Source organism: Nerophis ophidion, linkage group LG28 (genome assembly GCF_033978795.1).
Source record: "Nerophis ophidion isolate RoL-2023_Sa linkage group LG28, RoL_Noph_v1.0, whole genome shotgun sequence".
NCBI lineage: Eukaryota > Metazoa > Chordata > Actinopteri > Syngnathiformes > Syngnathidae > Nerophis > Nerophis ophidion.
Window position 1 is genome coordinate 29134519 of NC_084638.1, and position 24988 is coordinate 29159506.

The following is a 24988-nucleotide window of genomic DNA, read 5'->3' on the forward strand; positions in this document are numbered from 1 at the left end:
GCCATGATTGGGTGTAAAAATAGCTTTCATGAAATGCTCAGTCATTCACAAACAAGGACGGGGCGAGGGTAACCACTTTGTGAACAAATGAGTGAGCAATTTGTCGAACAGTTTTTTTTGTTCACCAGTTACTGCAAGCAATTTTGGGATTTCACTACTTACGGTGTGTAATATCATCAAAAGGTTCAGAGAATCTGGAGAAATTACTATTCGTAAGCGATGATATTACTGACGTCCAACCCCTCAGGGGGTACTGCATCAAAAATTGACATCAGTGTGTAAAGAATATCACCACATGGGCTCAGGAACACTTCAGAAAACCACTGTCAGTAACTACAGTTTGATGCTACATCTGTAAGTGCAAGTTAAAACTCTACTATGCAAAGCCAAAGCCATTTATCAACAACACCCAGAAACGCCACCGGCTTTGCTGGGCCCAAGCTCATCTAAGATGAACTGATGCAAAGTGGAAAAGTGTTCTGATGTCTGACAAGTGCACTTTCAATTTGTTTTTGGAAACTGTGGACGTTGTGTCCTCCGGAACAAAGAAGGAAAGAACTATTCGGATTGTTATAGGCACAAAGTTCAAAAGCCAGCATCTGTGATGGTATTAGGGTGTATTACTGCCCAAGGCATGGGTAACTTACGTGTCAGTGAATGCACCATTAATGCAGGTTTAGGAGCAACATATGTTGCCATCCAAGCAACGTTATCATGGACGCCCCTGCTTATTTCAGCAAGATAATGCCAAGCCACATTCTGCATGTGTTACAACAGTGTGGCTTCGTAGTAAAAGAGTGCGTGTACTAGACTGGCCTGCCTGTAGTAACTACCTGTCTCTCTTTGAAAATGTGTGGCGCATTATAAAGCCTAAAATACCACAACGGAGACCCCGTACTGTTGAACAACTTAAGCTGTACATCAAGCAAGAATGGGAAATAATTCCACCTGGAAAGCTTCAAAAATTGGTCTCCTTAGTTCCCAAACGTTTACTGAGTGTTGTTTAAAGGAAAGGCCATGTAAAACAGTGGTAAAAATGCCCCTGTGCCAAATTTTTTGCAATGTGCTTAAATTCGAAGTTATTGAATATTTGCAAAAAAAAATTCTCAGTCCGAACATTAAATATATTGTTTTTGTAATCTATTCAATTGAATATACATTGAAAAGGATTTGCAAGTCACTATATTCTATTTTTATTTGCCATTTACACAACAGGCCAACTTCACTGGTTTTGGTTTTGTAGATAATAGATAGATAATTATCACTTCCTTGTACACCAACACCTGTCTGCTCCGCCCCTTTTCCTCCGGAAAGAGAATAAGTGGATTAATAATTACAGGTATAAACACCTCAGGGCCGTCAGAAAGGGGCTTTTTTATCCTCCTCTATAGGTTTCGTTTGATATTCCTGGAAGTATTTTGTTTGTGCAGATAGTGACAAGTTCCCCTCCACGAGCATTCCTCGACCACCCGCCACTTCAAAGCCCAGCGCAGCCACCCTGGCGCTTTTTTACGCTGATTTCAGACTTCATCTCGTCAGACGCTTATCCAGCTATCTCTCGCTGTGTTTACCTCACGGGCCCACACCACACTTTCACTCGTGTCTCTTTTTTAACGTGCATCCTCCTAGCAACATGGCTATCGCCAGACTACCTGAGCCCACACACCACGACACCTGTGTCAGGTAAAAACAACCACAACATTCATTATGGTCCTAAAACAGTCCATCAATCAAATGTAATATGTTGTCTAGTATATCTACAAGTACAACGTATCCCACCAGCCATCCTTCATGAACGTCTGAGTCTCGTACAGTCAAGCCAATATCTGCACCAACACTTAACATGTGTGGCTGTAGGCAACCTGTCTGCTGTGTTGTACAATATACTTGTTCATAAACGGTCATGTGGTCAAAGATAGTATGCTATGGTTTCAAATTGGTCATGCACTCCAAATCATGATCAAAGTTGAACAACTGAAGATGAGACGCGTGAAGATTAACCCCCGTTCTGGTCGCGCTTGGTGGCTCGTGGAGTGACCCCGGGATGCAGATACGTATGGTAATTAGGTGGAGCACAAACGTTAATGAACGTACGAATTCTGATTCTTATTATTAATCCTGATTCTTAATCAATTCATAATTTGCAAGAAAAAAATTGCAAATAATAAATTTTAAAATATATATAAAATAAAAATTAGAATATATGTGTGTATATATATATACATATATATATATATATATATTAGGGGTGGGCAAATTAATGCGTTAATTACGAGTTAACTCATCAATCTATTAACGCCGACAATTATTTTATCGCACATTTGCGTATGTTGTTTACATGCTTTTATTTTGTTAACGCCTTTTCTTAACAAGATGGCGTCACCCGGATAAGCTTCGGGGGGCTCTTGGTAAAGATGGAACATTTGGCAAAAATACCGGACAATTCTGCAAATTTCATGGCTGGCTTACAGCGTGGTCACTCCGGGATCACTTACGACCGCCAGACAATTCTGGATGTGGATAGATCGGGCCGTTTTGGACTGAATGAGGCGTGCTTGCTAGAGCGGCTAGCTAGCATGGGAATACTTTGCCGGCTACATCCAGCAGCCTGTGAAGCAGCGGAGTATATGTGTTGTCTGTCTATTTATGAATAATGCAGACCAGGAGTGTTGGCTGAGTTCTTAACGTTTGCTTTCAGAGCGTGCATATCACAACATACAAGATGTCGTCATGGCGACACAACCTAGACCGGGCTACCGCGCATGCTCTTAACTCCTGTTGCATGCTGGGTAGGGTAGTTCTTTATTTCCCTGGCTCATAACATCACAATATAGTACCATGTATATGCGTTCAGTTTATCAAAGCACCAAGCAAACAATCGGAAAATTCCCATCATATCAATGCCTAGATATGGTCATAATTATTTTAAGTGCACTACGCAGAATAAACACAACATTATTAATATTGCTACTACGGATAATTTGATCAAAAATTCCCTAAAACAGCCCACTACCTATAATATAGGTTTTTTAAACATAAGATCCCTGATAAAAAAAAATGTTTCTGTTGTTACCTCAGAAATTGCCTGTTCAGATGTTATGATTGTGGCTCAGAGATTTGTATGTAGATTATATTTATTTTCCATAACAAACAGGATAACTTAAATACCCTGGCAGTGGCAATAAGCTTAAATGTTTGTATTTACATTTTTTGAGTTGATTTTCATAAAATATGCTATTTAACTGCTACTGTTTAACAAGGACTGATTTAAATTGTGTTTGCACAACAAATGTTTTGGCGCTTTTGTTCATGTGGGAGAATATTCCAATAAAGGTGCACTACACACTACTTTTGAATTCATTATTGGGCTTTGCGTATACAATGCAGTTAATCGCGATTAATTGGACAAATAGTGCGATTAACTTTGATTAAAATTTTTAATCATTGCCCAGCCCTAATATCTATATAAATATATATATATATAAATATATATATATATATATATATTTTTTTTTTTTTTTTATGTATATATTTTTTATGTATATATTTTTGTAACTTTTTCAAAACAGATTACAGGTTAGAAAAGCTCATTCAGGTTGCATGGAGATGGCCTAAAAACACCTTTTTAAAAATGTATTCTTTAAAAAAAATAAAAAATAGATAAATGATAAAAAATTATATATATATATTATTTAAAAAAAAAATATATATATATATATATTACATATATATGTATGTATATATATATATGTATATATATATATTATTTAAAATATATATATATATATTTTGCATATATATGTATGTATATATATATATATATATACATATGTCTATATATATATATTATTTAAAAAAAAAAAATATATATATATATATGTATATATATATATATATATATATATATATATATATATATATATATATATATATATATATATATATATATATATATATATATACATATGTCTATCCATCCATCCATCCATTTCCTACCGCTCATTCCCTTTGGGGTCGCGGGGGGCGCTGGTGCCTATCTCAGTTACAATCGGGCGGAAGGCGGTGTACACCCTGAACAAGTCGCCACCTCATCGCAGGGTGTATATATATGTATATATCTATATATATATATATATATATATATATATATATATACACATATCTATATATATGCGTATCTATATGTTTTTAAATTTGTATTTATTTTGTGTGCAAAAGACAAAAAAACAAAAAATATAATATATATATATATATAAATATATATATATTTTTTTTAATATTTTCTATATAAAATAGCGGTATGGCTCGGTTGGTAGAGCGGCCGTGCCAGCAACTTGAGGGTTGCAGGTTCGATACCCGCTTGTGCCATCCTAGTTACTGCCGTTGTGTCCTTGGGCAAGACACTTTACCCACCTGCTCCCAGTGCCACCCACACTGGTTTAAATGTAAAAATTAGATATTGGTTTCACTATGTAAAGCGCTTTGAGTCACTAGAGAAAAAGCGCTATATAAATATAATTCACTTCACTTCACTATATTTTTATTTTATATTTTCAGAATGTGTTTGGTCTATTTTTGGCCAAAGTTAGACAAAGAAAACAATCTGAATTTGTCTTAATTTTTTTGTTTTAATGCCATGATTTTAATAGTCCGGCCCACGTGTGCACAGATTTTCCTCCTGGCGGCCCCTCAGCTAAAATGAGTTTGACACCCCTGATAGATCAAGGAGAAGTTTCTTGCTTCGACAAAAGCGTTTCCACTGCAATATTATGGATGTAAGACCATTATTACTATCATTATTATGGAAATAATAGCATGTCATCGTCGTATAAACTAATACATGGCCAAAGCTGATTGTTTAGGACTTTTGGTTGAAGTCCTTATCGTTCCAGTCAGAGGTCCCAGAGACGCTCATCCTCACAGCCGCTGGGTCTTAATGAAGCGGGGGTGGGGCGGATTACAGACAATATTGTCGCCATTGTTTACCGACTCACCACCGCTGGCGCCTTCGACGCCCTCAAACAAAAAGGGAAAAGGAGGAAGTAGGAAGCCAACATTCCCTTGATCCTATTTGGACAAGGAGGAGGAGGGAAGCTTGCTGCAAACTGTTGTGTGGACGCAAGAACACTTTAAAATGGAAGCGTGTTACCATGACAACTGTGTTGTTGCAGTGTGCATGCCGGCCCAGTAGTTGGTAATGTAACTTTGTACAGAAACCACAGGGTACCAGGAATAACTTTCTTCTACACCAGGGCTGGCCAAACTTTTTACCTCCAAGGGCCAAAGTGAAAGTGTGCCAATGGTCCACGGGCCATTTTAATCACGTAACAGCACCACGAGTGAGGAATGTAGCATCATAATGTCATATATAAATACAAAAAACAAAACCAGTGAAGTTGGCATGTTGTGTAAATGGTAAATAAAAACAGAATACAATGATTTGCAAATCCTTTTCAACCTATATTCAGTTGAATAGACAAGATACTTCACGTTCAAACTGGAAAACATATTTATTTATTAGCATTATTTGTTATTATTTGCAAATAATAACTCATTTGGAATTTGATGCCTGCAACATGTTTAAAAAAAAAGCTTGCACAAGTGGCAAAAAAGACTAAAGTAGTTGAGGAATGCTCATCAAACACTTATTTGGAGCATCCCACAGGTGAACAGGCTAATTGGAAATAGGTGGGTTTCATGATTGGGTGTAAAAACAGCTTCCATGTAATGCTCAGCCATTGAAAAACAAGGATAGGGCGAGGGTAACCACTTTGTGAATAAATGAGTGAGCAAACTGTTTAAAAACCACATTTCTCAACCAGCTATTGCAAGGAATTGAGGGATTTCACCATCTACGGTCCGTAATATCATCAAAAGGTTCAGAGAATCTGGAAAAATCACTGCATGTAAGCGGCAAGGCTGAAAACCAATATTTAATGCCTGTGACCTTCGATCCCTCAGGCGGTGCTGCAACAAAAACCGACATCAGTGTCTAAAGGATATCACCACATGGGGTGTATTAGTGCCCGAGGCATGGGTAACTTACACATCTGTGAAGGAACCAGTTATGCTGATAGGTAAATACAGGTTTTGGCGCAACATATGTCTGCGATGAGGTGGCGACTTGTCCAGGGTGTACCCCGCCTTCCGCCCGATTGTAGCTGAGATAGGCGCCAGCACCCCCCGCAACCCCAAAAGGGAATAAGCGGTAGAAAATGGATGGATGGATGGATATGTTGCCATCCAAGCAACACTATTAGGGACACCCCTACTTATTTCAGCAAGACAATGCCAAGCCTTGTGTTACAACAGCGTGGCTTCATAGTAAAAAAGTGTGGCTACTAGACTGGCCTTCCTGTAGCTCGGTTGGTAGAGTGGCCGTGCCAGCAACTTGAGGGTTGCAGGTTCGATTCCCGCTTCCGCCATCCTAGTCACTGCCGTTGTGTCCTTGGGCAATACACTTTACCCACATGCTCCCAGTGCCACCCTCACTGGTTTAAATGTAACTTAGATATTGGGTTTCACTATGTAAAGCGCTTTGAGTTCCTAGAGAAAAGCGCTATATAAATATAATTAACTTCAATTCACTTCACCCCCATTGAAAAACTGTGGTGCAATATGAAGCCTAAAATACCACAAAGGAGACTGTTGAACAACTTAAGCTGTACATCAAGTGAGAACGGGAAATAAATCCACTTGAAAAGCTTCAAAAATTGGTCTCCTCAGTTCTCAACCATCTACTGAGTGTTGTTAAAAGGAAAGGCCATGTAACACAGTCGTAAAAATGCCCCTGTGCCAACTTTTTTGCAATGTGTTTAAGTTTCTCAGTTGGAACATTAAATATCTTGTCTTTGCAGTTTATTCAATTGAATTTAAGTTGAAAATGATTTGCAAATCAATGGATTTAGTTTTTATTTACGAGTTACACAATGTTTCAACTTCAGTGGTTTTGGGTTTTGTATAAGTAGTAGACATTGTCAATTTGGGCATCTCTGTTGTACACCAAACCTGTGTTGACATTCTTTTACTTAAACCCTTAAAGAAAACCACACTTTTTTTTGGAATTTTGCCTACCATTCATGTTACGTACGCACATACGCCTCCACCTGTGAGTCATTTTACTGATTATTTCCCCCTTTTCATTGTTTAAGTTGGTGATTGGACAGCAGACGGTGCCAGGGAAGTAAAGTTCAGAGATGGCATAGCCAGAAGCTCTCTCTCTCTTCCTCTCTCTCGCTCGCTCACTAACTTAAGCGAATCCCCAGACCGCACACCCTCATATGATGCCAAGCTTCAATTGATTAGAACTACCGTATTTTGCGGACTACAGGGTGTACCGGTATATAAGCCGGACCACTAAATTTTGGAAGAAAACATATTTTCCATATACTAGCCGCAGACATAGACTATGCAAAATGTATATTTACACAGTAAGATTCTGTAAATGTTTACTCACATACCTTAATTGTATCCAAACGGTGCCTTTAAAGGGGCAGTAAAACGGGTGATCAAACAAAACAGAAGTCATCGTCATGGACCCAAGACGCTCAACAGTCCACAGTGATGTTTTGGAGAAATTTCCGATGAGTTTGTGAAACTGAAATTGTCATGTATTTTTGATCTTGTCTTGTTTGGCTATGTTCTGTTGACCTTTGGACTCTTTAAGTTCCTGTTTTTGTTTCACTCCCTTGTTTTGTTGCCATGGTTGCAAATTGTGTCCACCTGTCTCTAATTAGTGCTCGCCCGCTCACCTGCTTCCCAAGCACTAATCAGAGGCAGTATTTAAACTCTTCTTTGAAGGTCAGTTGCCCTGGCGTCATTGTGTTTGTTCCATGCTCTGTTCTTGTTTCATGCCAAAGTTCATGCTGTTCTTTTCTAGTCACAGTAAGTCTTGTTTGCGTTATGTTCATAGTTTATGTTAAAGTGTTAGTTTTGTTTATTTAGCCAAGTTGTGCCTCTGCAGTAAGCGCTTTTTGTTCGTACCTTTTTTAGTCTGTCACGATGGGGGGGGGGGGGGGGGGGTCGCAGCTTGCTGCGCGGTCGTTCTCCCAGGAAGACAGATGGACTACTTAAAACATGGCGTTCAGGTAAAAACATGATTTAGTCACAATTAAAGCATGTTTTTACCTGAACGCCATTTTTCGAGTAGTCCGTCTGCCTTCCTAGGAGATAGACCCCACAGCAAGCTGCGACCCCCCCATCGTGACAGAATTAATGGAAATAGAATACTAACACAGACACAAAAACGTGCTAATGAGGCTAGCATCATTACATTACGATAGCACGTACAGATATGCATAAAGTCATGCCTACAGACATCACACATGGGACGGTTTTTTAGTTGTACAATAAAACTGCCAAACATTGTTTGGAGTTATGAATGAAGAATCCATATGAGTAGGATTTGCGACGGAGGCCTCGAAGATTGAACGGTAATTTAACTTCCGGTTTTGAAGCACTAAATAGAAGGATACTCCAGCACCTGCAGGGAGCAAATTTGTCCAAAAGTTGGCGCCACAGCACAAACAAACAAAAAAAAGCACTTTCTCAGGGTATTTGCTTGTATTTTATTTGTCATTATTTATACCAAAAAGTTATATTTTGGTTTCATCTGACCACATGACATTCTTCCAATCCTCTGCTGTATCATCCATGTATCCATTTTGGTATAAACTCAACTGGTCGTGTTTGGAGGAAGAAGAATACTGAGATCGACAGGCGGATCGGTGCGGCGTCTTCAGTAATGCGGACGTTGTATCGATCCGTTGTGGTGAAGAAGGAGCTGAGCCGGAAGGCAAAGCTCTCAATTTACCGGTCGATCTACGTTCCCATCCTCACCTATGGTCATGAGCTTTGGGTCATGACCGAAAGGATAAGATCACGGGTACAAGCGGCCGAAATGAGTTTTCTCCGCCGGGTGGCGGGGCTCTCCCTTAGAGATAGGGTGAGAAGCTCTGCCATCCGGGAGGAACTCAAAGTAAAGCCACTGCTCCTTCACATCGAGAGGAGCCAGATGAGGTGGTTCGGGCATCTGGTCAGGATGCCACCCGAACGCCTCCCTAGGGATGTGTTTAGGGCACGTCCAGCTGGTAGGAGGCCACGGGGAAGACCCAGGACACGTTGGGAAGACTATGTCTCCCGGCTGGCCTGGGAACGCCTCGGGATCCCCCGGGAAGAGCTAGACGAAGTGGCTGGAGATAGGGAAGTCTGGGCTTCCCTGCTTAGGCTGCTGCCCCCGCGACCCGACCTCGGATAAGCGGAAGATGATGGATGGATGGATGGATGAATACTGAGTTGCATCCCAAGAACACCAGACCTACTGTGAAGCATGGGGGTGGAAACATCATGCTTTGGGGCTGTTTTTCTGCTGAGGGGACAGGACGATTGATCCGTGTTAAGGAAAGAATGAATAGGGCCATGTATCGTGAGATTTTGAGCCAAAACCTCCTTCCGTCAGTGAGAGCTTTGAATGGTTGACCAAATACTTGTTTTCCACCACAATTTACAAAAAAAATCTTTAAAATTCCTACAATGTGAATTCCAAGATTATTTTTGCACATTCTGTCTCTCACAGTTGAAGTGTACCTATGATGAAAATTACAGACCTCTGTCGTCATTTTAAGTGGGAGAACTTAAACAATCGCTGGCTGACTAAATACGTTTTTGCCCCACTGTAAATCGAGTTTGAGACCCCTGCTTTAGCTCAACCGAGTCTTAAAAAAACTTGATGGATGCACTAAAGCTATCCTGTTCTCTAGTGCTTCTCCCTAAAAAAATACCATTCTCCAAAGATAAAAAGCAGGATATTAAGCATGCAGTGCACGCTGCTCGAGCCGAGGAGAATAATTTTCCTCCTGTTGGCACAGTTTCCCACAATGCAGCCGCACCACTTGACCCGGAGGTGCGAGAAGCGGAGATGCGACGTATCGGACTTAAAGTAAAAGAACTACAGCGTGAGTTTGAGACGGTGGCAACAATGTTAAACTGGCTTTAAGATGTTTGGCCAATTTTATTGCGCTGTTTTTGTTTTTTTTAACAGTTAAAGCCCAAAAGGCTTACGCCTCACTCTCACCTGAGTGGAGTTGTGAATATGGCGAGGTGAAGACTGCAGTGTTAAGGTTGTGTGAACTTCTTCCACAAGTTTTTTCCCAATTTACAAAACCCGAAATTCAAAGTTTACAGTATGTCGAGTTTTGGTACGAGATGTCAATGATTTTGACCAAATTCGCGATCTGGTTTTAATGGAGGAATTAAAAAAATATCTTCCTGACAATATGGCAACATATACAGTACAGGCCAAAAGTTTGGACACACCTTCTCATTCAATGCATTTTCTTTATTTTCATAACTATCTACATTGTGGATTGTCACTGAAGGCATCAAAACTATGAACGAACACATGTGGAGTTATGTACTTAACAAAAAAAAAAAAAGGTAAAAATAACTGAAAACGTGTTTTATATTCTAGTTTCTTCAACATCAGATTGCCGTTTTGCACACTCTTGGCATTCTCTCAATGAGCTTCAAGCACACCTGTGAAGTGAAAACCATTTCAGGTGACTACCTCTTGAAGCTCATCAAGAGAATGCCAAGAGTGTGCAAAAAAGTAATCTGAGCAAAGGGTGGCTATTTTGAAGAAACTAGGATATAAAAAAAGGTTTCAGTTATTTCTAGAGATGTCAGATAATGGCTTTTTTGCCGATGTCCGGTATTGCGATATTGTCCAACTCTTCATTACCGATTCCGATATCAACCTATACCGATATATGCAGTTGAGGAATGAACACATTTCTTATGCCTAATTTTGTTGTGATGCCCCGCTGGATTCATTAAAATAATGTAACAAGGTTTTCCAAAATAAATCAACTCAAGTTATGGAAAAAAAAATGCCAACATGGCACTGCTATATTTATTATTGAAGTCACAAAGTGCATTACTTTTTTTTAACATGCCTCAAAACAGCAGTTTGGAATATGGGACAAACTTTCTCTGTGGTGGAAAAATACGGTATATTGTAGCGTCCAGGAAGAGTTAGTGCTGCAAGGGGTTCTGTTCTGTTGTGTTTATGTTGTGTTACGGTGCGGATGTTTCCCGAAATGTGTATGTCATTCTTGTTTGGTGTGGGTTCACATTGTGGCGCATATTTGTAACATTCTTAAAGTTGTTTATACGGCCACCCTCAGTTTGACCTGTATGGCTGTTGACCAAGTATGCTTTGCATTCACTTGTGTGTGTGAAATGCCGTAGATATATACGTCTCGCCTCGACTACTGTAACGTATTATTTTCGGGTCTCCCCATGTCTAGCATTAAAAGATTACAGTTGGTACAAAATGCGGCTGCTAGACTTTTGACAAGAACAAGAAAGTTTGATCACATTACGCCTGTACTGGCTCACCTGCACTGGCTTCCTGTGCACTTAAGATGTGACTTTAAGGTTTTACTACTTACGTATAAAATACTACACGGTCTAGCTCCATCTTATCTTGCCGATTGTATTGTACCATATGTCCCGGCAAGAAATCTGCGTTCAAAGGACTCCGGCTTATTAGTGATTCCTAAAGCCCAAAAAAAGTCTGCGGGCTATAGAGCATTTTCCGTTCGGGCTCCAGTACTCTGGAATGCCCTCCCGGTAACAGTTCGAGATGCCACCTCAGTAGAAGCATTTAAGTCTCACCTTAAAACTCATTTGTATACTCTAGCCTTTAAATAGACTCCCTTTTTAGACCAGTTGATCTGCCGTTTCTTTTCTTTTTCTTCTATGTCCCACTCTCCCGTGTGGAGGGGGTCCGGTCCGATCCGGTGGCCATGTACTGCTCGCCTGTGTATCGGCTGGGGACATCTCTGCGCTGCTGGTCCGCCTACGCTTGGGATGGTTTCCTGCTGGCTCCGCTGTGAACGGGACTCTCGCTGCTGTGTCTTGGATCCTCTTTGGACTGGACTCTCGCGACTGTGTTGTATCCATTGTGGATTGAACTTTCACAGTATCATGTTAGACCTGCTCGACATCCATTGCTTTCCTCCTCTCTAAGGTTCTCATAGTCGTCATTGTCACTGACGTCCCACTGGGTCATTATTGTCACCAATGTCCCACTGGGTGTGAGTTTTCCTTGCCCTTATGTGGGCCTACCGAGGATGTCGTGGTGGTTTGTGCAGCCCTTTGAGACACTAGTGATTTAGGGCTATATAAGTAAACATTGATTGATTGATTGATATTATGTGATTGGGCCGGCATGCAAAGGCAGTGCCTTTAAGGTTTATTGTCGCTCTGTACTTCTCCGTACAGCAGCGTTTTTAAAAAGTCATACATTTTACTTTTTGAAACCGATAGCGGTAATTTCCGATATTACATTTTGAAGCATTTATCGGCCGATAATATCGGACTGCCGATATTATCGGACATCTCTAGTTATTTCACCATTTTTTGTTAAGTACATAACCCCACATGTGTTCATTCATAGTTGTGATGCCTTCAGTGACAATCTACAATGTAAATATGAAAATAAAGAAAACACATTGAATGAGGAGAAGGTGTGTCCAGACTTTTGGCCTGTATAAATCACTTCTTGGTCTGGTTCCCCCTTATTTATGTTCTTGTATGTGCAGAGACTCCATTTACGACAGTTTATGGTCAAAGGACATCCTTGGCGTGTTGGTTCCTGGAGCCGAAACAAGTCTAGGTAATAAAAAGCCTTCAGTTTTGATGCTCCGTTATCATGGAATGAATTACATAATGATCTGAGGCTACCTGAACTGATCACTTTGGGGGAATTTCAGATCATTTAATGCAATTATTTAGACTCGGGGGTTAAAATTTAGAGAACACTAAGACAAAACCTCACAATATTGTCTGATTGAATGCTAAAAACTTTAGCACAGACAAAACAGAATGGAATTTTAAATTTTTTACTGAATGAGACACCCAGAATGTACATGAAAACAAAGAATGTGGGATTTACAATATTAACGATAAAACACTGAATATTGACAACAAATGAAAGTCACACCCCCTCTCCATCCACATATTTTAAAATCAAGCGAATCTGTCATGTCTTGTGATCATGTTTTGTTTAGTTATGTTCTGTTTTGTTTAAGACTCCATTGCATCCTGTTTTTGCACTTCCTTGTTTCCATGGTTACCCATTCGTTTCACCTGTTCCACGTTTGGACTCACACACCTGTCACTGATTATTTAAAGCCTGTCTTTTTCTGTTGGTCGTTGTGACGACATTAACGCTGTTGGACTTCTGCTACCATAGCTCCATGCCAAGTGAGTTTTGTCTATAATTCATGTCACAGAGTGTTTTCGTTTTCATGTCCATAGCTTTTGCCCAAGTGCTAGTTTATTGTTTTCAAAGCCAAGTTTGTTCTCCGCCTCGTGCGCGCCTTTTGTTTGCACCCCTTGTTCCTTTTTTTATAGTAAAATTAAATCATGTCCCTACCTTCACGGCATGTCCACTTCTATTCTTGCATCTCGGTAAAAAAAACACGTCATGACAGATACACAACAAAAAATGCAACAAACACAGCAAAATAAGAACGTGCAGGGTAAAAAAAAAAAAAAACACCTACAATCTGATATACCAGCTTTAGAACTTTGCTGTAAAAATCTCCTTCCGCGTCCGTCCCTGACACCCGCATTTCAGGCTGCACGCTCTGGAAACACTCTGTGTATTCTTAAACTGTTCGACAATTTACTAACACGTTTGTTCACAAAGTGGTGACCCTCGCCCGTCCTTGTTTGTGAATGACTGAGCATTTCATAAAAGCTGCTTTTATTACCCAATCATGGCTACCCAACTGTTCCCAATTAGCTTGTTCACCAGTGGGATGTTCCGAATAAGTGTTTGATTAGATTAGATTAGATTAGATAGTACTTTATTTATTCCGTCAGGAGAGTCCCTTCAGGAAAATTACAATTTTCAGCACAATCCCATTCAAGATCAGACAAACATTACAGGGAGACAGAACAGGATCGCTGACGGGTCTGCCGGCTTCCAGCGCCCCTTACAAAAAAGATGAGATACAGGTAAACAACGGGTGGGGATGGGAGAAAAAAAAAAATAGAAGATTAAAATAAAATAAAATAAAAAATCGGTCTTAGCCTGGGCCCTGGAGAGGGGGTGCAGACTGAGGCCAAGGGAAAAAAAACAACTCATAGCTATAGTACACATAGAGGGAAACATCAAACATGAAAGAACACAGAGGACATTAAAGACATTAAAGCAGCAGATACAAGCAGACACTTCTACATACATCCATGAATAAAAAGTAAAAGAAACATATCCACTGTGGTGGCCTCTGCGGTGTTCCACGCCATCGTCCACTGGGGTGGAGGGGGCATGGCCAGAGACAGGAGCAGACCCAACAAAGCAACCAAGACAGCCGACTCCACTCTCGGCCGCCAACCAACTCTCGGCCCCAATGTCCAGTCCGCATGGATGAGCGATGATACGTCCAAGGAGACTGAGGTGTCCGACACCTGCTCACCCAGCCAAGACACCGCGAAGACTCTCCGTCCCTGCGCTCAGTGCCAGCTCCGCAGCCCTGTCCCCTCATCCGCATCTCCTCCAGTCCCTCCAAACCGACTCCGGTGTGGCAGACACCCAGCAGCTGGTCTCCATGGCCAAAAGGCTCCCGGGAGGCAGATCCAGAAGTCCACAAAAAAAGCACCACAGAGGTCACGAAAGTGCCACCCCTTGTCACACAGTCCCAAAGGGTCCCGGACCAAAAGGCAAGAAAATATAATAACACATGAAAACAAGAGGGAAACACAAAAGGATGGCACAAGAGCACAGAGCTCCTGCCTACAGCAGCCACTACAACAGCGCCATCTTGGAAAAAAAAAAAAGAGCATTCCTCTGTCTTTTTTGCCACATGTTCCAGCTTTTTCGAAACGTTGCAGGCATCAAATTCCAAATGAGCTAATATTCGAAAAAAATAACAACATTTTCCAGTGCTAACATTAAGTATCTTGTCTTTGCAGTCTATTCAATTGAATATAGGTTGAAAAGGATTTGCAAATCATTGGATTTTGTTTTTATTTACGATTTACAAAACGTGCCAACTTCACTGGTTTTGATTTTTTTATTACATATACTGTATATCAGAGGTCACCAACGCGGCGCCCACGGGCACCAGGTAGCCCATAAGGACCAGATGAGTCGCCTGCTGGCCTGTTTTAAAAATAGCTCAAATAGCAGCACTTACCAGTGAGCTGCCTCTATTTTATTTTATTTTTTTTTATTTACTGGCAAGCTGGCCTCGCTTTGCTCGACATTTTTAGTTCTAAGAGAGACAAAACTCAAATAGAATTTGAAAATCCCAAAAAATATTTTAAAGACTTGGTCTTGAGTTGTTTAAATAAATTCATTTATTTTTTACTTTGCTTCTTATAACTTTTAGACAATTTTAGAGAAAAATACAACCTTAAAAATGATTTTAGGATTTTTAAACACATATCAATTTTTACCTTTTTAATTCCTTCCTCTTCTTTCCTGACAATTTAAATCAATGTTCAAGTATTTTTTTTGATTATTGTAAAGAATAATAAATAAATTTTAATTTAATTCTTCATTTCAGCTTCTGTTTTTTCGACGAAGAATATTTGTGAAATATTTCTTCAAACTTATTATGATTAAAAATGATTCTGGCAAATCTACAAAAACTGTAGAATCAAATTTAAATCTTATTTCAAAGTCTTTTGAATTTCATTTAAAATTTTTGTTCTGGAAAATCTAGAAGAAAAATTGATTTGTCTTTGTTTCGAAATATAGCTTGGTCCAATTTGTTATATATTCTAACAAAATGCAGATTGGTCTTTAACCTATTTAAAACATGTCATCAAAATTCTAAAATTAATCTTAATCAGGAAAAATTACTAATGATGTTCCATAAATTATTTTTTAAATTTTTTCAAAAAGATTCGAATTAGCAACTTTTTCTCTTAATTTTTTTCGATTGAATTTTAAAGAGTCGTAATCGGAGATAAACCGTTTAAAAATGTAATGTTCATTTTTTTCGTGTTTTCTCCTCTTTTAAACCGTTCAATTAAGTGGGGTTTTTTCATCATTTATTCCCTACAAAAAACCTTCCGTAAAAGGAAAATAAATGTATGACGGAATGATAGACAGAAATACCCTTTTTTTTTTTTTAAATATATATATAGATTTATTTATTACAGGTAAATTGAGCAAATTGGCTATTTCTGGCAATGTATTTTAGTGTGTATCAAACTGGTAGCCCTTCGCATTAATCAGTACCCAAGAAGTAGCTCTTGGTGTATATACTGTGCTGCTGTATATACTTAAAAATAGGTTCAAGCAATCGCTGATTTTTGGCCACTTGATTAGGTACATGAGATCTGATACAAGCCTCGTATTGAACGTGTTACATAATAAAAGGACTACACTGGTTTTGGGGTTTGTAGTTGCAGTCTGATGAAACGGTCGTTTGAGATATTAAATTTTATTTTATTACAAATAACTTTTTAACTTGTGATTTAAATGTTAATTTTTTATCCGCCTGGATTTCAATATGTTTATAATTGCTTACAACCTGAAGCCTCTGACCTGACCCCAAAAATCCGTATGTACATTGATTTTTTTTTCTTTTTTTTTTCTTTAAAGAACAATGCAACAGTTTTTGTTTTGTTATCTTTAGTTGTAAGTAGAGGTGGGGGAAATAATAGATTTTTAGATGCATTGCAATTCAGGCATGGGCGATTGTAAAATCGATTAAAGAATGTCAATATTTGATTATTTATTGTAAATACAGTAATGCAGACTGTTCTAGAAATTTGGCCGACTGTAGTGAGCTGAGCTCCTCTATTTTATGTTCCAGTTTTTGCAAATTGTTTCTTACAAGTATCATCCCTGCAGGACGGGAAATGGCTACGTAAATATGCTTCGCGACACACCGTAGGAGGATAAAAAGGGACCTAAAAGCGGATTTTGTGACTCGTTTGATTCCCGTGAGATCAGCTTTGCGGCACACATGTGACATGAGCTGTCACAAACTCATATATTTGCACCAAAGTCATGCGAAAAAGCTTCAAAGACGATTTTTTTTTTTTTTTTTTTAAAAGCGTCACTGACACCGATTAGCAGCACGGGACTTTATGAGACAACATAGCGAGCTGCTGTGTCAAACTATCTTGTTGTAATTATCCAGTTTCTTCTTGATCATAACGACATCACCACAACTGTCCTCTTTAACCTCATCTGAAGACATTTTACTCTTTCAACTTTACAACGTGTCTGTCAGGCTTCTTGCACACGCACTATTCCAAAAGACGTATATGTGTGTCCCGGGTTGAGTTGGATGTCAGCAAAATGACAAGTATCAAATAATATGTGTTTGCATGTAACATGTGTGATATCATGAGCAATACAAGCAGTCCTGCAGGGTATTTACTTGTTGTGATATCACGTGCGATACAAGCAGTCCTGGAGCGTGTTTACTGGTGTACGATATCAGGTGCGATACAAGCAGTCCTGCAGCGTGTTTACTTGTGTGTGATATCAGGTGCGATTCAAGCACTCCTGCAGTGTGTTTACTTGTGTGTGATATCATGTGCGATAAAAGTGGTCCTGCAACGTGTTTACTTGTGCATGACATCATGTTCGATACAAGCAGTCCTGCACGGTGTTTACTTGTGTGTGATATTACATGCGATACAAGCAGTCCTGTAATGTGTTTACAAGTCTGTGATATCATGTGCGCTATAAGCAGTACTGAAGCATGTTTACATGTCTGAGAGATCATAGATAGACGGATAGATAGTACTTTATTGATTCCTTCAGGAGAGTTCCTTCAGGAAAATTAAAATTCCAGCAGCAGTGTACAGATCAGGTGCGATACAAGCGGTCCTGCAGCCTGTTTAAATGTGTGTGATATCATGTTCAATACAAGTGGTTCTGCAACGTATTTACTTGTGTGTGATATCCTGTGCAGTCCTGCAGTGTGTTTATTTGAGTGTGATGTCATGTGCGATACAAGCAGTCCTGCAGCATGTTTACTTGTGTGTGATATCATGTGCGATGCAAGCAGTCCAGCAGCGTATTGACTTATGTGTGATATCAGGTGTGATACAAGCAGTCCTTCAGCGTGTTTACCTATGTGTGATATCAGGTGTGATACAAGCAGGCTTTCAGCGTGTTTGCTTATGTGTGATATCATGTGCGATACAAGCAGTCCTGCAGGGTGTTGACGTATGTGTGATATCAGGTGTGATACAAGCAGTACTTCAGCGTGTTTACTTATGTGTAATATCATGTGCGATACAAGCAGTCCAGCAGAGTGTTGACTTATGTGTGATATCAGGTGTGATACAAGCAGTCCTTCAGCGTGTTTACCTATGTGTGGTATCAGGTATGATACAAGCAGTGATACAAGCCGTCTTTCAGCGTGTTTACTTATGTGTGATATCATGTGCAATACAAGCTGTGCTGCAGGGTGTTTACGTGTGTGTGATATCATGTGCGATACAAGAAGTCCTGCAGCATGTTTACTTGTGTGTGATATCATGTGCGATGCAGGCAGTCCAGCAGCGTGTTGACTTATGTGTGATATCAGGTGTGATACAAGCAGTCCTTCAGCATGTTTACTTATGTGTGATATCATGTGCGATACAAGCAGTCCTGGAGGGTGTTTACTTGTGTGTGATATCAGGTGTGATACAAGCAGTCCTGCAGTGTGTGATATCATGTGCGTTATAAGCAGTCTTGCAGCGTGTTTACCTGTGTGTGATATCAGGTGTGATACAAGCAGTCCTGCAGTGTGTGATATCATGTGCGTTATAAGCAGTCTTGCAGCGTGTTTACCTGTGTGTGATATCAGGTGTGATACAAGCAGTCCTGCAGTGTGTGATATCATGTGCGTTATAAGCAGTCTTGCAGCGTGTTTACTTGTGTGTGATATCAGGTGTGACACATGCAGTCCTTCAGCGTGTTTACTTATGTGTGATATCATGTGCAATACAAGCAGTCCTATAGCATGGTTACGTGTGTGTTATATCATGTGCAATACAAGCGGTCCTGCAGTCTGTTTATTTGTGCGTGATATCATGTGCGATACAAGCGGTCCCGCAACCTGTTTACTTGTGTGTGATATCCTGTTCAATACAAGCAGTCCTGCAGCATGTTTACTTGTGTGTGTCAAACTTGGACATGGATTGTGTGTGCTCCTTCGACGCAGAGGGATTACAGGACGAGCCAGGCGTGAATTAAGGTACATGATGTTTTATTTGGAATTCTAAATACAAAAATAAACAAACTAAGGGCGCTCACAAGGAGGTATAAAACTTGGCTACAAAATATAAACAGGAAACAAAAACACTTGCTCGATTGGCATGAATGAACTAAGAACAGAAAGAGCACGATGGCATGACTATAAACAACTAAAACAAAACACTTACTGTGACAACAAAAACAGGAGGCAAGAATAGCAAGGTGCGTGGCAGGTGATCGCGGGCATGGAGAATGAGCAGCAAGGTCGTAGATAACAATGAAAGTTAGAACGGCATGGGTAATGAAAGTTGATGTTCTCAGACTGATGGCCAGAAAGAAATTGACTTAAAAAGTGGCTGTGAATAATTAGGAACAGGTGCGGGACTGAGGGCATGGGCGTGACTAGGAGGGCAAGGTGAAAAGCAATGAGTTGTCATGGTAACAAAAACAAACCAGGAAGTGAAAAAACAGAACAAGAGTCCAGAACACAAAACAAACATGAAATCAGATTTACCAACGTGACAGTGTGTGATATCATGTGCGATAAAAGCAGTCCTGCAGTGTGTTTATATGTGCCAAGCTGGACAGCCAATTAACATTTAATGTCCTCTAATGAACACACAATTTATTCTGTTTTACTAAAGTCATTTACAAAAGGTAAATATGCAAGGCTCCAAGCAGCTGCACAACAGCTGAGCAAACAGTAGCACACAAGTTAGACATACTAATCATCCTTGAAGAATAAAACAGCACATTTGTAAATATAAACAAGTCAGAAATAATTATATTTGCATATTCTTTACACATACAAAGTGTCCAACATAAGAAAATATCCAGTAACAAACATGTCCGCATCATTCAACTTACTGCGTCATGACTTCATGAACTATTGTGACTAATTGGTGTTACCAAAAAAACTATTACCACTCCAATTTAAGACAGCATAAGTCCATTCCAAAAGGTTAAAAATAAATAGGTTAGTGCAGGGGTTGGCAACTCAAAACATTTAAAGAGCCATATTGGACTAAAAATACAAAAAACAAATCTGAATTTGTTTTTTTTTAAGTCTATCATAGCCTACTATCAAGATAACTATGTGTCACAGGCTGAGGCAAATCTTCGTTGACAGAAATGTTGAAATGTAATATTTATTCTACACATTTTTACATTAGAAAGCATTCGTAAATCAGAAGCTACTCAGAAGTTGAGATAACGCCTGGTAATTACTGGCTTTTAATGGCCAAAGTTATAGATGTGTGTGTCCAAGTTAAAGGAAACAGCAGGCTGTCTTCTTTTAATAGATGTATTACAATCTTTGGCAAGCTAGGTAATGTTTGCTGTGGTCTGGAACAACATGGCACACAAATGCAGCCAATATTACATTCAGATAATGTGTCATGAGACATTCAAAACTAAATCATATACAAAGAGGATAGAAGTAAAGGAAATTCAATGAGCTTAAATATACCTAGAAATGAGGCATAATGATCAACTATGTACATACAACTAGCATAAATAGCATCGATTAACTTGCACTGACTAAATATGCCTGATTAGCACTCCACACAAGTCGATAACGTCAACAAAGCGCACCTTTGTGCATTCACACACAGCATAAAACTTTTGGTGGACAAAATGAAACCCAGAAGGAGTGGAAGATTTGACATGTAAGCTAACTGTTGTCACAGTCCACACTATGGTGAGTTCAAGAACCGCCAAAATTAGTAGGACAAAACAATGTTCACCAAATACTCTCATCAGTGAAGCATACACACAAACATATTAAACGTTGGGGTTTCTGTCATGTTTGTCCTCAAACAAAAAACATACTAAAACAAAACATTTATTTTTCCCCCATCTTTTTTCTCGAGATGTCCGATAATATCGGACTGCCGATATTATCGGCCGATAAATGCTTTAAAATGTGATACCGGAAATTATCGGCGTAGGTTTCAAAAAGTAAAATGTATGACTCGTTCAAAACGCCGCTGTACGGAGTGGTACACGGACGTAGAGAGAAGTACTGAGTGCCTATAAACATTTGCATGCCGGCCCAATCACATAACATCTACGGTTTTTCACACACACAAGTGAATGCAGGGCATACTTGGTCAACAGCCACACAGGACACACTGAGGGTGGCCGTATAAACAGCTTTAACAGTGTTACAAATATGCGCCACACTGTGAAACCACACCCATCCATCCATCCATTTTCTACATTCCCTTTTGGGGTGGCGGGGGGCGCTGGCGCCTATCTCAGCTACAATCGGGCGGAAGGCGGAGTACACCCTGGACAAGTCGCCACCTCATTGCAGGGCCAACACAAATAGACAGACAACATTCACACTCACATTCACACACTAGTGCCAATTTAGTGTTGCCAATCAACCTATCCCCAGGTGCATGTCTTTGGAAGTGGGAGGAAGCTGCAGTACGCCGGAGGGAACTCACGCATTCACGGGGAGAACATGCAAACTCCACACAGAAAGATCCCGAGCCCGGGATTGAAGCCAAGACTGCAGGACTTTCGTATTGTGAGGCAGACGCACTAACCCCTCTGCCACCGTGAAGCCCACGTGAACCCACACATTTAATTAAAACATCCACATTGAAACACAACAAAACAAATACCCAGAAACCCTTGCAGCACTAACCACTAACTCTTCCGGGACGCTACAATATACACTACCCGCCATTATCGGAGATCTCTATCTTTTTCCATTTCTAATCCTTTTTTAAAAATGCTCCTGGGAGCCACTAGGGCGGCGCTAAAGAGGACTTACCGATGGCGAAATTGAGCCGTTGGGTAGGTAGGCGTCGGGCAGCATCAGGAAGGGGTAACCGGGATAACCCGACGTCTTGTACACGGCGCCATCTTGCTGCTTTGATACTGTGGACCAACAGAAAACAACGCGAGTTAGCTTGAAACAACACATGCCACCAAATGGGAAGCCCCGCCCCTTTTCTTTGTGTATGTTTTTAAACCAATCTCGCTGCAGTTTGGCACACGTGATCGTGAGTATGGGTACCCTATTTCCCGATGATTTGGCTCAGCACCCTAATGTAACATTGGCTCTTTGGTACAGCTGTGTGAGAAATTACAAACCATTATGACTCATTGGGCTACACTTTTGTGTGTTTGTCACAAACATACTAGCACATGGCAACAAAATATGACACATTACCCCCGTTTTATGCACAGCTGTTCCCAGTTATTCGTTTTTCGCACGAGGGTACAAGTGCCCACCCAAAACATGAAGCGTAAAGAAACACTTTCGAGCCTTTATGCTTGAAATGACAGGTTCCATCTAATGACTACACTAGGGTCTTCAATTTGGCCCATAAGACATTGTGGGTTTAACAAGGAATTTCCGGACTTATTTCCAAATAGCTAACGATCGGATTGTGCCGCCATCTTGTGGACACCGTGAGTAAATACTACTACTACTCAGTGGCCTAGTGGTTAGAGTGTCCGCCCTTAAATCGGTAGGTTGTAAGTTCAAACCCCCAGCCGAGTCATACCAAAGACTATAAAAATGGGACCCATTACCTCCCTGAATGGCACTCAGCATCAAGGATTGGAATTGGGGGTTAAATCACCAAAAATTATACCCGGGCGTGGCCACCGCTGCTGCTCACTGCTCCCCTCACCTCCCAGGGGGTGATCAAGGGTGATGGCTGAAATGCAGGGAATAATTTCGCCACACCTACTGTGTGTGCCAATCATTTAACTCTAAATCAGCTCAATGAACATGAGTTGTGAGTCAAGTGAGCGCAGCACAGCATTTACTTATATGACCCAAATCCACACAACCTATCCCACTCATAGCACAAAAAAAAACGCAGACAACACAAAAGGTCAACACACACGGTCTTATATATCACAATCTGTTCAATAATTTAGATTTAGGCTTTGATTTACACTTCCTTTTTATCGTCATTCAAATTTGAACTTTACAGTACAGATAAGAACAACATTTTGTCGCATTAGCTCTTGGTAGTGCGGGATAAAAAATCAATAAGATGCAGATATAAATAAACAGATAAATATATTGCACTTTTGCATATGCATCCACGTTTATGGATGTATGTTATATTGTCTGCATTCTAGCGCGTTAATCTGTTTTGGGGGGAAATTGAGGGGATTATTGTTATGATGCGTTCAAGAGTCTTACGGCCCGAGGAAATAAGCTGTTACAGAACCTGGAGGTTCTGCTACGGAGACTGCAGAACCTCTTTCTAGAGTCCAGCAGGGAAAACAGTACTTGGTGGGGGTGGGAGGGAGTCTCTGCAGATTTTCTGAGCCCTGTTCAGGCAGCGGCTTTTTGCGATCTTTGTGGATATAATTTAAAAAAACGTCCATACACTATGAAAAATTCAAAATTACACCAATCCATTACAATGCATGATGGGAAAATGAAAAAGTCCCTCTTCACACTTAGCGCAGTTTAGCTACTTGATATTTATAATTGATTACAAAACTTTAGAGAGGTCATCACGGTTAGGAGTCAAACTTTCACATACTCTTAATATCCAATTATAATACCGTATTTTCCGGACTATTAGGTGCACTTAAACTCCTTTTTTTTCTTAAAACTCGACAGTAAGCCTTATGTACGGAATAAATCTGGTTTTGCTTACCGACCTCGAAGCAATTATATTTTGTGCATGGTGTAATGATGAGTGTGACCAGTAGATGGCAGTCAACACAAGAGATAGGTGTAGACTACAATATGATGACAATGTGACTCAAGTGAGCAACACCAACATTTCACATGTTCCATTGAAAATGTAGAACATTACACACGGCGCTCAAAAATCTATCAAAATGTTTTAGTACGACTTTGGTGAGCTATGAAGCCACACCGTTTGATGGATTGTACTGTGCTTCAACATACAAGTATTAATATGGTATGTGTATAAGGTAAAACATATTATCTGGCATTTTGTTTCGCAATATTATGCAAAAGCAACTTTTCTTACCTTCTGGTACCTGCTGATCTGTATTTGGTATCTGCATAAATCCTGAAAAATTGCGCGCTTCCGCCTTTGTAGTCCGTAGCGACACCATAGTCGATAAGCTTCTTTTTTTTCCTCTGTGAATTATATTTTGTGAATTATATTTATGTAGCGCTTTTCTCTAGTGACTCAAAGCGCTTTACATAGTGAAACCCAATATCTAAGTTACATTTAAAGCAGTGTGGGTGGCACTGGGAGCAGGTGGGTAAAGTGTCTTGCCCAAGGACACAACGGCAGTGACTAGGATGGCGGAAGTGGGAATCGAACCTGCAACCCCCAAGTTGCTGGCACGGCCACTCTACCAACTGAGCTATACCGCCCCTATCTTCTTGTTATGGGACATTCATCCTCCGCTGTTGCCATTTCTTATATAAACTAGTGCAAAGTTCTTACTTATATCTGTCAGTAAACTCGCCATTAAAGCACTAAAACACACCGGTGTAGTGAGTCTTCATTATACACCCAAGAAGCTTTAGTTATTAAAGAGTTCCGGTCCGACGGTTTTTCATGGGACACGATTCTCGTGTTGATGTTTCCGGATGAGGAGATGGTGCTCTGTTGTTGATTTAGTAAAGTCTGAATGTCATTAAAACAGTTAGCTCTATATTTTGACGCTTATTCCACTCCCGTCCTTGCGCGCTACACCAAAGATGACTGGGACAAGACGCTGCCGAAGGTGAGTCACGAAGATAAGACCGCCCACAAAACGGCGCGTCCTGAAGCGACCTTCAGAAAACGA

The 24988-nt window shown here is 40.2% G+C and overlaps 1 protein-coding gene across 7 annotated transcripts in view; it reads right to left on the reverse strand.

Annotated features, from left to right (window-relative positions):
- tcf7 (transcription factor 7) overlaps positions 1-24988 on the reverse strand; it is a 105389-nt gene that overhangs the window by 67820 nt on the left and 12581 nt on the right. For all 7 annotated transcript variants that reach the window (XM_061891433.1, XM_061891431.1, XM_061891430.1 and 4 more), the window contains exon 3: positions 22014-22120. In XM_061891433.1, the coding sequence (XP_061747417.1) occupies positions 22014-22120 (107 nt within the window). The remainder of the gene's footprint in view (positions 1-22013; positions 22121-24988) is intronic.